At 45.4% G+C, this 14,839-nt stretch overlaps 1 protein-coding gene across 1 annotated transcript; it reads right to left on the reverse strand.

Annotated features, from left to right (window-relative positions):
• On the reverse strand, positions 1–4,000 carry LOC140732130 (uncharacterized). The gene is made up of 4 exons (XM_073054322.1): positions 3,717–4,000; positions 2,579–2,725; positions 1,391–1,621; positions 1–302 (listed from the first exon to the last, which is right to left on the reverse strand). The coding sequence occupies exons 1-4, from the start codon at positions 3,970–3,972 to the stop codon at positions 277–279; spliced, it is 660 nt and encodes a 219-aa protein (XP_072910423.1). The 5' UTR covers positions 3,973–4,000; the 3' UTR covers positions 1–276.
• Positions 4,001–14,839: the final 10,839 nt, after the last annotated feature.

Here is a 14,839-nt window from a genome sequence, read left to right on the forward strand (position 1 = left end):
TTACAGGAGTCACATCACTTTTTATTCATTATCCATCAGTAGTGAAGCAAGGGGCTGGAGCAGGGAACCCAAGACACTTTCAGCACAATAGATGTGATCAAACGCCACTTTTCAGGATGAGCGTCCACAGTTTGGTTCTGTTGTCTAAGCCTCTCAGAATCTGATCAGTTGTCTTCACTGATGTCCGGAGTAGGCCAGGGCAGAAGAGGTGAGCAGAGGCAGCATTTCTCTCTGGGTCTGACAGCAGATTCCCCATACACTGGGTGGGTCAGGTGATCACAGGCCTCCTTCTGCAGGACTTCCTGGAATGGGAAACACAGATGGGCTCCATCAATTGTTCACAGCCTGACATTCCCCCGTGCAGGAGTGAGAGCGTGGTGCAGGGACACTGCAGTGGTGTGTGAGAACACCGAGATCCTCCAAACACTTCCCTCCAAACCTGCCCACCGGCACCGATGGAGATCAGGATCAGAATCAGGTTTGTTATCATTGGCATGAGTTGTGGAATTTGTTAACTTAGCAGCAACAGTTCAATCCAACACATGATATTAATAAGGTCATAGAGAAATACACAGAACCCTGGGATCCTGTCCAGTGGGACAGTGGAAAGTGGATGTGTTATGTTAACCTTGTAAAACACCCTAGTCAGACAACTCTTGAGAGAGTACACGGTTGGCCATTAAAAATTCACAATGAGTAGTCACCCCACAGAAACACTGAACAGGGTTGGATTGGAAGAGCAAAGTGTACAAGGAAACAGAGTAGGTGTTGATTCACAACCCAGAACTTTGTAACCTCTCTGAAGAAATGTAGACTGGTCCCAACCTGAACAAACCATCTCCTGAACTGGCCCGTTGAGAACTTTTTAGCTTGTGGAAGGAGAATGGAGACAGGAAATCTCTGGTTACTCCGTGTCATTATAGCTCTCAGGAAAGTGCTCGATTTAGTTGTGAGGACAAGATCACAAAGTCACCCACTTTCCAGAGGGAGGATAGTGCTCTACTTGTAAACATGTTCCCTGAGGATTTCACTACCACAGCACCATAGGGACAGCTGGAATACAACTTGATCTTTAATGCACTGACAGTGCCCCTCTCCGCTGCTGAACTGAATGGGCACTTCAGAGCACGGTGAGGATTCGAACCCTGTGGACCAGAGAAAGAGGACCACTCACAATGTCACAAGACGTCGAATATCCAGGATTACATGTCAAACTCTGGCCCTGATTGGCAGTATATCCCCAAAAAATGTTCAATATATCCTTCCAAATACACAACTCCATCACCCAGAAGGACAAAGGTGGTGCAGGGGGCCTTAAGGGATCATCACCACCTCCACAGCACGCACTGCAAATAATAAATGTTCTGAGGTTTCTTTTGAAACTACTCACTCTGCAACTCCATAATCCTCTGTTTGACCTTGTCCATCGCCTCTCGGTTACTGGGATTGTTCTGAGCCCTGGCAGGTGAATTCCATGGCTGTTCCCAAAGAATTCGCACAACCAAACAGTTCGCATCAAATATTCCCTGGTGAGCAACCTCTACCGGTTTATTCTGATTGTTCCATGACTTTTCCAGCAGGATCACAGCACAGATTCCTTCTCTTTTTCTCCCGCGACTGCCTATAATATAAATAAACCACATTTAAATTGTTTGACCTTGAGTCCTTATATTATCACCCACTCTCTCATCTAAGACTTTCCTACAAAAGGACAAACATAGACCAGGAGACTAATCTTGTCTTGGCAGTATGAACCTGCACCAATCCTTCCCAGCATTCCCTCCTCTCTCTGCCTTCCCTGTACACCCAGCCTTGGATATTCCCAGCTCTTTGATATTGCAGTGACATCTTTGACACTGTTCTCTTTTCAATTCCGGTATGTACTAGCTGAACTTCCTCGGCTTCTACTCAGCACAGTCTTTTACCCTGGTAATTGGTTCACTGCACTTGAGCTGCTCAAGTACAACCATCACCAGACTCCTCGAGGTCTCGTGCCAACACAGACTCATGGAATCGGTCTGTGCTCGAGCATTCTTTGTTGCTGACCCTCCTGTGAGTGGAACATTTCAAATGACCAATAAATACTACTCCGGACCTTTTATGCTTGAATAAGAATTTCATTGCTTTGTTTAGCCCCTCTGACTTGAAGAGATCTACATACACACTTATTACTGTAACAGGTTTTGTTAAATCTTCTTCCACTGTCTCCCAGAAAGCAAACTCCATATCATAACTCATTGCTTGAAATAAATCTTTGAAAAAATGACCTTCTGCCACAGATGGAGACATTTAGTCCATTCATGACTGGGCTTCTAGGAAAAATCTCTCTAGTATCATCTAGGCTGCCTGACCCAAGGTATTAGCTCCATAACTCACTGAAATGTTGGATCAGGAATAAACACACCTCCAGGACACTAGTAAAACTCAGCTACCTGGAGTGAATGGGACTTTCAGTCCCACTGAGAGAGCAGACAGCTCTGTAACAGAGCCAGGCATCCTCAGTGCTGTACCGGGAATGCTCCTTGGCACAAAGGGGTAAAGAAACACTGACATTTGCAGAAGCTCGATGAAATCCTACCTTCAATCCACTGCAGAGCATTGCGGAGATCCTCAATTTCACGGGACACTTTGTAGACAAAGAGAACAAGTGGGACCTCTTGTCCTTCAGTGATGTTCAGCTGTCTCATAATAACGTGGTGGATCTTCCCCTGACCATAACACTCCACTGGTACAAAACACATCATGTTCATCAGTCACCTCCATTCATATCCACAGCTCCCCATCACAATCCCCTCCACCCTGATCAGACACTTCCCAGCTTCTCCCGTTACCTGTGGCTTCACAACAACTCAGGTTATCCAATTAGCCTCTTTAATCTGCCCCACCATATAATACAATGTAGCCCAGCTGAACTTTCAAACGTTTGTCTCCTCCTTCTCCCTCCCCTCTAACATTCCCCAACAATAATCCATCTTCTACCTCTTTCCATGACAGAGAATTCCAGAGATTCTCCATTCTCTGCCAGAAGTTCACAGCCACCCCAATGTTGAATATCTGTGCCCTGCCCAATCCTATAATTCTGTTCCCTAGATTGAGATGCTCCCACTTGAGTAAGTATCTCCATATCTCCTCTGTCTGGTCTGCTCAGGGTCAGAGATGGGTCAATAAAGTCACCCTTTATTCCTCCGGCACTCCAGGTTCCAGTGACTTGTCCCACCAAGGTAGCAACGGCGGGCACACAGCCAGTGAGGTGTTTGGCGAAATCTACAAGAGAATCTCTACACCTCCGCTAATATTATCCCAATACATCAACCACTGGAACCAGATGGATTATCCACAGATGGTGCCGGTAAATGCCACTGAACCAGAAACACACCTCCCTAACCCAATCCTGTCTCTCCCTTCATAAGAACGTGTCGGCCAGTAACCTTTCCTTTGAAATACGGTCTCCCCAAACCTTAACATCCGTATCAGTATCCTACCCCCTACCCACAACACACGCCCCAACAATTCGTGCTCCATCTCCCTCCGGTGCACGGAATTCCCGAGATTCCTCGCTCCCATCCACCTTGGGGTTTGACCCCCCAACTCGTAACTCTGTCCACTGAATCGATTCTCCCGCCCGTGGGCTGGGAATATCTCCATGTCTCCAGTCCCCTGTGTTTTCAGGGTCTGAGGTCACCCCTGATTCCTGAACTTCCCCTGCTGTGTCGCACCTTGACAATAGAGGGTCCGCGGGTAAAAATACCGGTAGCAATAGTTTAGTAGGACATGCAGCTGGCGAAGATTTTGTCTGAAGATGTCTAATAGAGAGACTCTAAACCTCCGACAAAAATAACATCCTAATGCACAAACTCCCGGAAGAAGTAAGAATCTCCAGGGACGGTTCCGGTAAATGCCATTGAACCAGGACCAGAACAAATTCGGAGTCCAGTCCCGGTTACCGGACAACTGCGGCGGCTCCATACCCATCACGCCGCCAGCGTTTGCGGCGCAAACCCGGAAGTCCCCGAGACTGGAGTCTCCGTTTGGCGGCTAACCTGCCACTCAGAACAGACCAGCCAATAGTGTCAGAATAGTCCTGCGGAAGGGTCTCGGCCGAAACGGTGACTGTATTTTTGTTTCATAAATGCTGCCTGGCCCGCTGTGTTCCTACAGCAGTTTGTGTGTGTGTTGCGTATACAGGAAGGTTTCACGTCGGGAAGAGGGGAATACAGTGTTTTGACGATGGTGGGAGACTGTCCAGGAGCTGGTACTGGAAGACGCGAATGTCAGGTCCATCCGGGAGTCAGACAGGGAGACGCTGTGTTACCCGTTCTTGCAGGGGACGGGAGAACCAGTGTGAGGGCGTCTCTTCTCAACTGTTGAGGGTCCAAAGGTTACCACATCCGGAATGCTCCAAGGCAGAGTATCTGTCAACAGCACAAGTACAAGTAACTGATTCCCGGAAGCCGGGTAGCGCTGAGGAGCAGATGAGGTTGACTGGGGTATATGTCGGGGTTCAGAAGAAAATGATGTAATCCCTTACAGCATCAAAAGGTTAGAAGGAATCAGAAACGCACCGCACGGAAAATGTACCCTTGAGCCTGAGCCGCCCATACTGACTACAATACAATGTTCCTACTTTGTCACATATCCCGCTAAACCGTTCCTATCCAAATGCCTTTGAAATGTTGTAGCTAAACCCGTCTCTACTACTTCCACTGACTCTATTCCACATACGCAGCACACTGTGTGTGGGAAAAGTTGCTCCCCGTGTCTCCTTTACATTTCTGATCCTGTCACCTTGATCTTGTGTCCCAACGATGCTAGACTTCCCCAGCCTTGGTGGGGGGGGGGGGGGGGGCTTCTGACCATATGGAGACCCTTGGACTCCAGTGAGAATAGCCGTCTTAAGCTCTCCTTCCTCACCATCCCGTTCCCACCCCCTGCAAACAGGGCAACAGAGTATCTCCCAGCCTGAGGGCCAACTGGACCTGATGTTTGCGTCATTAGTGAATTTTCCCAGACCAGACCCAGCAACACATCTCTGAGCATTTCATTTACTATTGCTGTTCCCAGTGTGTGAAGCCCTCTCACGTTACTGTCTCCGCACCCCTGAGCATTTCTGTGGGTATACTAAAGAGCAGATAGAGACATCCCTACTCAACAATGCAGAAGGCTCCTCAGCCCCACCAGATACCCTTTGGCCCTGTTCGGTGGGCCTTGAGCTTTCCCGTCCATCAGTTGATGAAACCCCGCCTATTGATAAATGATTATCCAATCAGAAGCGACAGCGACGCCTGGTTCTCTGACAAATGATGGGCGGAGAACAGTTCCAACCGCCAGCAGCGAAGTTACACAACTATTAGTACTAACAAAACAACACACACAAGATGCTGGGGGATCTCAGCTGCCCCGAGGCAACATCTTTTGAAAAAAGTAAACAGTCGATGTTTCGGGTCGAGACCCTTCTTCGGGAATTCTCGGCCCGAAACGTCGAGTGTTTACTCGTTCCCATAGATGCTGCCTGACCTGCTGAGTTCCCCCAGCACCTTGTGTGCGTGGGTTTGCTTCGATTTACAGCTTCTGCAGATTTTCTCGTGTTTCTATATTATTACTACTACCCGCCCTCTGAAAAATGATGGACCAGGAGATAATCCAATTATCACTAATGATAGACAAAGAAATGATGGAGGAACTTAAGTATTTTGAGTCAATTTTCTGTGCGCAAGGCTTAAGGAGAACGCCAGAAATGCAGGAGTGTCATTGCAGAAGGTCTTGTGAAACTCTCAAGTCAGAAGGAACATAAGTCAATTGAATCAGGGGAGATTCAAATGAATTATAGCTTATGGCTTATAGCTGGGAAGATTGTGGAGGCATTAGTAATGATCTTTCAGGATTCACTGTATTTTGAATGGTTTATGAGGTCTGGCAAATTGCAAACGTCACTCCACTCTTTATGAGAGAAAATTTCCTTTCGCCCAAGGGTGGTGAATCTGAGGAACTCGTTACCACAGACCACTGTGCAGGCTAAGTGGTCTAAGTGGTATTTTAAGGTAGAGGTTGATATGTTCTTGATTAATCATGGCATCAAAGGTGTGGTAGAGATGGTTACAACTACTGTATGATGGGATACTTGACCATTCTGGAGCAGCTGGGCTTAACAGACAGACAGACATACTTTATTGATCCCAAGGGAAATTGGGTTTCATTACAGTCACACCAGCCAAGAATAGTGTAGAAATATAGCAATATAAAACCATAAATAATTGAATAATATTAAGTAAATTATGCCAAGTGGATATAAGTCCAGGACCAGCCTATTGGCTCAGGGTGTCTGACACTCTGAGGGAGGAGTTGTAAAGTTTGATGGCTATAGGCAGGAATGACTTCCTATGACGCTCAGTGTTACATGTGGGTGGAATGAGTCTCTGGCTAAATGTACTCCTGTGCCTAACCAGTACATTATGGAGTGGATGGGAGTCATTGTCTAAGATGGCATGCAACTTGGACAGCATCCTCTTTTCAGACACCACCATCAGAGAGTCCAGTTCCACCCCCACAACATCACTGGCCTTACGAATGAGTTCGTTGATTCTGTTGGTGTCAGCTACCCTCAGCCTACTGCCCCAGCGCACAACAGCAAACATGATAGCTGTGGCCACCACAGACTCGTAGAACATCCTCAGCATTGTCCGGCAGATATTAAATGATCTCAGTCTCCTCAGGAAGTAGAGACGACTCTGACCCTTCTTGTAGACAGCCTCAGTGTTCTTTGCCCAGTCTAGTTTATTGTCAATTCTTATCCACAGGTACCAGCTCCTTAGTCTTTTTCATATTAAGCTGCAGATGATTCTGCTCACACCATGTGACAAAGTTTCCCACCGTAGCCCTGTACTCAACCTCATCTCCCTTGCTGATGCATCCAACTATGGCAGAGTCATCAGAAAACTTCTGAAGATGGCAAGACTCTGTGCAGTAGTTGAAGTCTGAGGTGTAGATGGTGAAGAGAAAGGGAAACAGGACAGTCCCCTGTGGAGCCCCAGTGCTGCTGACCACTCTGTCTGACACACAGTGTTGCAAGCGCACGTACTGTGGTCTGCCAGTCAGGTAATCAATAATCCATGACACCAGGGAAGCATCCACCTGCATCACTGTCAGCTTCTCACCCAGCAGAGGAGGGCAGATGGTGTTGAACACACTGGAGAAGTCAAAAAACATGACCCTCACAGTGCTCATCGGCTTGTCCAGGTGGGCGTAGACACGGTTCAGCAGGTAGACGATGGCATCCTCAACTCCTAGTCGGGGCTGATAGGCGAACTGGAGAGGGGTCTAAGTGTGGCCTAACCATAGGCTGGAGCTGCTCTAGAACAAGTCTCTCCAGGGTCTTCATAATGTGGGAGGTCAATGCCACTGTTCTGTAGCCATTGGAGCCACTGGGGCGCGGCATCTTTGGTACAGGGATGAGGCAGGACGTCTTCCACAGCACAGGAACCCTCTGGAGACTCAGGCTCAGGTTGAAGACATGGTGAAGTACTCCACATAGCTGGGGGGCACAGGCTTTGAGCACACTGGGGCTGACACCATCCGGGCTTGGGTGGAGACGTTTCAGCTGTCTTCTCATCTGTTCAGCTGTGAAACCCACAGTGGTGGATCCAGGTGAGGAAGGGTGTAGTCATGAGAGCAGGGTGGGGGGCTTAAGACTGCTGATGTGTGTTGAAAATAACTTTGGATGAGGAGCAGAGTACCAGGCCCTTGGAGCCAGGAGGGAGGATGCATCTGGGGGTAAATTGTGAGTCCAGATAACAGGAAGCAGGAAGAACTGTTAGTCTGGCACTGAGAGATAATTGACATGTCTTTCAAGCGATTGATCATATACTGACCATAGGATGCCAAACAAAGTTATGTGAAGTTGTTTGTCTTGCTCGGTATAACCTAAAGATCAGATTCTGGTGGCAGTGGAGACTGCCGCAGACTCTCCATGATATCATATTTATAAACTCTTAGAATGAAACCCGAAGTCACTCTGGCGTTCTTAATTAGTATTTCCATGACAAAAGGTTACACGGAGAAGGCAGGAGAATGAGATTCAGAGTAAAAGTGATGGAATAGCAGAGAAGTTGATGGGTTGAATGGCCTAATTTTGCTCCTAGGGATCTTATGGTCTTATTAATCTCCATCAGTGCTGGTGTGCACTGACCACAGAGGATCCCAGTGCACCGGCTGAGAGTGGAGAAGTGTGCATCACCTCCATGTTCTTACACACCACTGCAGTGTTCCTGCACTGTGCTCTCAGTCCTGCAAGGATTAATGTTGGGCTGTATGCAGCTGACGAAGCCTTTCTGTAATTCCCATTCCAGGGTGCCATGCAGGATGAGGCCAGTGATCACCCGACCCACTCACAGTCTGGGGAATCTGCTACCCAGACCCAGCCTGAAATGTTGATGCTGCTCCCTGCTTCTGCCCTGACGTCCTCTGGACTTATCAGTGAAGAAAACCTAATCTGTTCAGAAAAGATCCGACTCCAGAAACAAACTGTGGAACTTCATCATGAACGTGGGCTTTTGCTCACATCTAATGCACAGGAAGTATCTATGTTCACTACTCTGACCTACTGATGGATGATAAAACAGTGATGTGATTCCTGTATTACCCTGTACAGCTTATCACGGGAGGAGTCCTGAAAATGGATTTGGTAGAATTCTTTCAGGGTGGTGGCTTTCCTTTAGCAGTGAAGCTATTCCCTACACAGGAGCAGAGAATTGAGATGGTGGGTTGTCTCAATCCCTCCTTCAGTGGTACCAGAGTCAGATATCACGGATTCTGTTCTGCTGAATGTTCAACATCATAACACACTAGCTCCAACTCTGTTCTGACCCATTCTGATGGTTTTTCCACAGTGTTGTACCTCTGCTGCCCATGTGCAGCTAACTCTGGTGACCATTTGCCTTTCCTTTCTCAAGGTATCTGGGACAGGTTATGACATCTAGTATTGATTGGAGAGAGTCGTTTGAATGGTCACGAGATGGGAGGACTGGTGAGCTCAGTACCACAGTAGCATTATTGATTACACCCTTGCTTTTATATTCTAGTCCTCTTGAAATGAGTATAACATTGCATTTTCCCTCTTCAACACAGACTCAACCTGCAAATTAACCCTTAAGGTATTCTGCACAAGGACTCCAAACCTTTTTGACCTCAGATTTTTGTATTTTCTGTTCATGTAGTCAATAGTCTTCCCTTTCATTTCTTCTACCAAAGTGCATGGCCATAAACATCCCGACACTGTGTTCCATCTGCTACTTCTTCACACATTCTCTTAATCTGTCTGAGTCCTTCTGTAGCCTCCCTACTTCCTCAAAACGACCTGCCCTTCCACATATCTTCATAACATCTGCAAACTTTGCAACAAAGCCATCAATTCCATCATACAAATCATTAACATATAACGTAAAAAGAATCGGCCCCACCACAGAGCTCTGTGGAACACTACTAGTTACTGGCAGCCAACTAGAAAAGGCTCCCTTTATTCCCAAATGTTGCCTCCTGCCAATCAGCCACTGCTTTATCCATGCTAGAATCTTTCCTGTATTTACATGGGCTTGTAGCTTGTTAAGCAAATTCATGTGTGTCACCTTGTCAAAGGCCTTCTGAAAATCTTAGTGTACAATATCAACCGATTATTCTTTGTCAATCCTGCTTGTTACTTCTTCAAGGAATTCCAACAGATTTGTCAGGCAAAATTTTCCCTTGATGAAACCATGCTGACAGTGGCCTGTTTTATCATGTGTTTCATCCTTAATAATCAATTCCAAAATCTTCCCAAGTACTGAGTTCAGACTAACTGGTCTATAGTTTCATTTTTTCTGCCTCTCTCCTGTCTTGAAAACTGAAGTGATATTTGTAATTTTCCAGTTTTCTGGAACCATTCCAGAATCAAGTGATTCTTAAAAGATCTTTTTGGCTACCTTTATCAGAACTCTGGTGTGTACACCATCTGGTATAAGTAATTTATCTACCTTCAGACCATTCAATTTCCTAAGAACCTTTTCTCTAGTTATGGTGAATTAACACACTTCATGAGCCTGGAACTTCCACCATTCTGCTAGTGTCTTCCACTGATATGAAATTCTGTTCATCCACCATTTCCTTGTCAATTACTACCTCTCCAGCATCATTTTCCAGTGATCCAATACCACTCTTGCTTCCCTTTTACACTTATGTTTCTGAAGAAACTTTTGGTATCCTCTTTAATATAGCTAGCTTACTTTTAAAGTTTTTTTAATGAATTTTTTTATTTGCCTTCTGTTGGTTTTTAAAAGCTTCTAAATCCTCTAACTTCCCACTATTGTATGCCCTCCTTTGGATTTTATGTTGGCTTTGACCCAGTTGCATTGTCTTTCCTTTAGAATACTTCATCATCTTTGGGCATCTTCATCATCTACTTCCAAATTGCTTGCAGAAATTCCAGCTCTGCCATCATCCCTGCCAGTGATCTTTTCCAATCAATTCTGGCCAACTCCTCGCTCATACCTCTGTAATTCCCTTTACTCCACTGTAATACTGAGACATCTGACTTTAGCTTCTTCTCAAATTTCATGGTGAATTCGATTATATTATGATCACTTGACTCTAAGGGTTCTTTTACCTTAAGTTCTCTAATTGATTCTTGTTCATTGACAACACCAAATCCAGGATAGCTGATCCTCTTGTGGGCTCAACCATAACTTGCTCTAAAAAGCAGACATTCAGGCATCCAGCATCAACCTGATTTTCCCAATCTACCTGCATATTGAAGTCCCCCATGACTATTGTAACATTGCCTTTTTAGCATGCATTTTCTATCTCCTGTTGTGATTTGTTGGCCACATCCTTGCTACTGTTTAGGGATCTGTACCCTACTCCCATCAGGGAATTTTACCCTTGCAGTTTCTTAGCTCAATCCTCAATGATTCAACACGTTCTGACCTTATGTCACCTCTTTCTAATGATTTTTTTTTTTACCAACAGAGTAACACTGCCCCCTCTGCCTTCCTGCCTGTCCCTTCGATAAAATGTGTACCCTTGGACATTATAATCTTCTTTCAGCCATGATTCAGTGATGCCTACAACATCATACCTGCTAATCTGCAACTCTGCTGCAAGTTCATCCATTTTGTTCCTTATTCTGCACACATTCGAATATAACACCTTCAGTTCTGTATTCACCCTTTTTGGTTTTGTCCATCCTTTATGTTGCAACTCATCCTGTTGACTGCAATTTTGCCCTCTCAACAGCCTCTCCTCAGTACACTTTTCCTCTGTTTGTAAACCAGCTACCTCATCTTCAGGACTATCATCCACCTTTCTACAATACTTCTTGCATTGAAATAGATGCAGCTGAGGACATTTGCCTCACTAGCACATGGCACAGGACAGTAGTAAAGATGTGGCCTACACTAGAGGCTGAAAATTGATTGGTTAAACCCAAATCAGTAAGTGCTGGCACAGACTTCAAAGTTGTACCCAATTATGATCCACACCATTCTATTGTCACCTTCACACAATTCTTTCCTTTGCACTTGTGCTCCAGGGTCCAACTGACTCCTGGTCCAAGGGGAATTGGGAAAGATTGCAGCGGCTTTTGGATTCGAGTTGGGAATGCGGTTGGAGGATCAGAGGAATGTGGTGAGCGATGCCTCCTTCACCATCATTGGAGATCTTTCAAATAGAGCATTGCTCCCTATAGAGTGTTGTTGCAGACAGAATTTGGGGAACTCTTTATCTCTTTGTAAGAGAGCGTGTTACAATATTCACGTCATATAATGATGTAAATATTGCAGCTATATAAAACTGTGTTCAGGACACATGTTGAGCTCTGTGTACACTGCTCGTTTGAAGAAACGATATTGAAGCTTTGGAGAGGATATTCTGTAGAAGAGTTTCACAAGGATGATGCCTGCATTAGAGAGCATACTATTGGAGATGTTGGACAAACTTGGGTTGTACCTGGAGCACCAGAAGCTGATGGGAGACAGGTCAGACTTTTTAGACAATTATGAGAATCGTGGATAGGCGAGTCAGACCATGTCACTTTCCCTGTGTGAAAATGGAGAATGTATAGGGCATTCGTTTAAGGAGAGACAAGTTATAATTAATCATGATATATTGGATAATTATGAAGCAAAGTATCTACTTTTCAAATTAATTATTCTTTACATAGAAAGTGATGGATGCCCAGAATTCACCGCCAGGAGAGGCAGCGAATGCAGACGCCACAGTAGTGTATAAGATGGTGTTATTCAAACACTAACAGGCAGGGAATGCAGGGATACAGCTGCTGGCCAGTGAAGGGTTCTCCTCCTCAACAATAACAAGGGATCATCTGTTACTGAGGGAATAGCCACAGGGAGACACCTGCACTTTGTCTGTCTATCTTAATTGTGAACTTCAGTCAAAGTCTCATCTATGGTGCTCTCAGCAATTCCAGATGATTCCAAATACACCTTCAGGTTCTGATCTAGTTTGTCAGTCACTGTATCTCCTGCAGATGTAGTCATCAGGGAGTCGGCGAGGTTACTTAACTTTTCACATTTTATAGGAGGAACAGTCTACTGTTTCTCCTGTACTGATGGAGACAGCCCTGGGCATAGGTACTATTGATGCCTGTTTTGAAGCAGGCAGGAAACTCAGGCCACAGAATGGAGAGATCGAATGTGTCCATAAATACTCCATGCAGTTGATCTACGTATAGAAGATAGAAACTTAGAGCATCACAGCACCATACAAGCCCTTTGCCCCTCGATGTTTTAACCTACTCTAAGTTCGATATAACCCATCCTTTCTATTTTACTATCATTTATGCACCTATCTACAAGTTTCTGATATGCCTCTAATCTATTTGCTACCATAAACCACGGAGCACGTTCCAAGCAACCACTGCGCTCTGTGTGTAAACTCACCTCAGATGTCCCCTATATTTCCTCTTCTCCTCACTTGTCTATCCCTTCCACCCCCACCTCGTGCACCTCCTTCTTCACTTTCTTCCATGGTCCACTCTCCCTGCCTATCAGATTCCTTCTTCAGCCCTTTCTCTTTTCCACCTATCATGCCCCAGCTTCTTACTTCACCCACCCCCCCCCCAACATCATCTAGCGTGCACTCCTCCCCTCCCTCCACTCTCTTCTTCTGGCATCTATCCCCTTCTTTCCAGCCCAGATGAAGGGTCTCGGCATGAAACATTGACTCTTTATTGTTCTCTGTAGATGCTGTCTGACCTGCTGTGTTTCTTCAGCATTTTGTGTGCGCTACGGTGGATAGGCTGAAATATATTCTGTAAGTATTCAGAATAATGGTGACAGATATAACACATGGATTGGTAGACAGAAGTAAAGTGTTGTGGCCATTACAGAAACCTGACTGCTGGAAGGCCACGTTTGGCTGTCTGATGTTGCCAGTTGTTAGGAGAGCTAGAAAGGTACCTGAAAAGGCCTTGGCAACTAAGACAGAGGAAAACCCCAGGGTGTTCTCCTCGGTCCAAAACCTCGACTGTTCACCAAAGATGCTGCTTGATCTGCTCAGTTCCTCCAACATTTTGTGCATGTTTATCAAGATTTCCAACATCTGCAGCATCTCTTGTGTTTCTTAAAGTACTGTGTTCAGTTCCGGTTGCTCCAATATAGAAAGGGTGTGGCCACCTTTAGAGATTTTCCAGGATGCTACCTGGATTAGAGAAAATGTCTCTTCTGGAAAGTTTGGAGTGATGGAGGATGAGAGGATACTTGACAGAGGTTTATAAGATTATGGGATGTGTAGACTGAGAGGAGAAACTAAGAGTGGTAATGGCCAAACCCAGAGGATATCTGTCGAAGGTAGGGAAGGAATGTTGAGGGGAAATGTCAGAGGTAGGCTGTTTACATAAAGTGAAAAGTGTCTGGTACACACTGCCAAGGGTTTTGGGAGAGGCTGATATATTAGGGCAAATTAAGAGACTCTTCGCTAGATATGTGAAGGAAGATTAGATGGATATGGGCTGTGTAGAATGGAAGATTTCAGTTGATCAAGGAGTGGCTTTATGAATGAGGAACCAGGACATTGTGGGCCAGAGGCCTGTACTGTGCTGTACTGTTCTATGCATAACTCATTCAGAAAGTAAGGAGGCATGGAATCCAAGGAGACCTTGTTTTGTGGGTCTAGAATTGGTTTGCTCACAGCAAGCAAATGGCGGATGTAGATGGTTCGTATTCTGCATGGATGTTGGTGACCAGTGGTGTTCTGTAGGGACCCCTCGTCTTTGTGATTTTCATAAATGACCTGAATGAGGAAGTAGAAGGGTGGGTTAGTAAGTTTGCTGATGACACAAAAGTTAGGGGTCTTATGGATAGTCTAGGTGGTTGTCAGAGGTTACAGCAGGACATTGATAGTATGCAGAACTGGGTTGAGAAGTGGCACCTAGATATGTATGTAGTTCAGCTTGGTAGGTCAAATATTATAATAAATTGTAAGACCCTTGGCAATGTGGAGAATCAGAGAGATCCATGTTCATAGGGCACTCAAAGCTGTTGTGCAGGTTCACAGTGTTGTTAAGAAGGTGTATGGTGTGTTGGCCTTCATCAACCATGGCACTGAGTTCAAGACCTATGAGGTAATGTTGCAGCTATATAGGACATCGGTCAGACCCCACTTGGAGTACTGTGCTGAGTTCTGGTCACCTCACTACAGGAAGGATGTGGATACGATAGAGAGAGTGCAGAGCAGATTTACAATGATGTTGCCTGGATTTGAGAGCATACCTTAAGAGTTGAGTGAACTTGGCCTTTTCTCCAACAATGGAGTATGAGAGATAACCTGATAGAGGTGTATAAGATAATCAGAGGCA

This window comes from Hemitrygon akajei, chromosome 1, assembly GCF_048418815.1.
Source record: "Hemitrygon akajei chromosome 1, sHemAka1.3, whole genome shotgun sequence".
NCBI classification, from domain to species: Eukaryota; Metazoa; Chordata; class Chondrichthyes; order Myliobatiformes; family Dasyatidae; genus Hemitrygon; species Hemitrygon akajei.

What these genes read in the sequence shown, in the direction of transcription:
- LOC140732130 (XM_073054322.1), bottom strand. Translation starts at nt 3,972, where the DNA reads ATGGGTATGGAGCCGCCGCAGTTGTCCGGTAACCGGGACTGGACTCCG. An exon ending in TGCTCTGCAGTGGATTGAAG is followed by an intron (nt 1,622 to 2,578) that starts GTAGGATTTCAT and finishes TTTATATTATAG; the next exon opens with GCAGTCGCGGGAGAAAAAGA. An exon ending in GAGGATTATGGAGTTGCAGA is followed by an intron (nt 303 to 1,390) that starts GTGAGTAGTTTC and finishes TTCCCATTCCAG; the next exon opens with GAAGTCCTGCAGAAGGAGGC.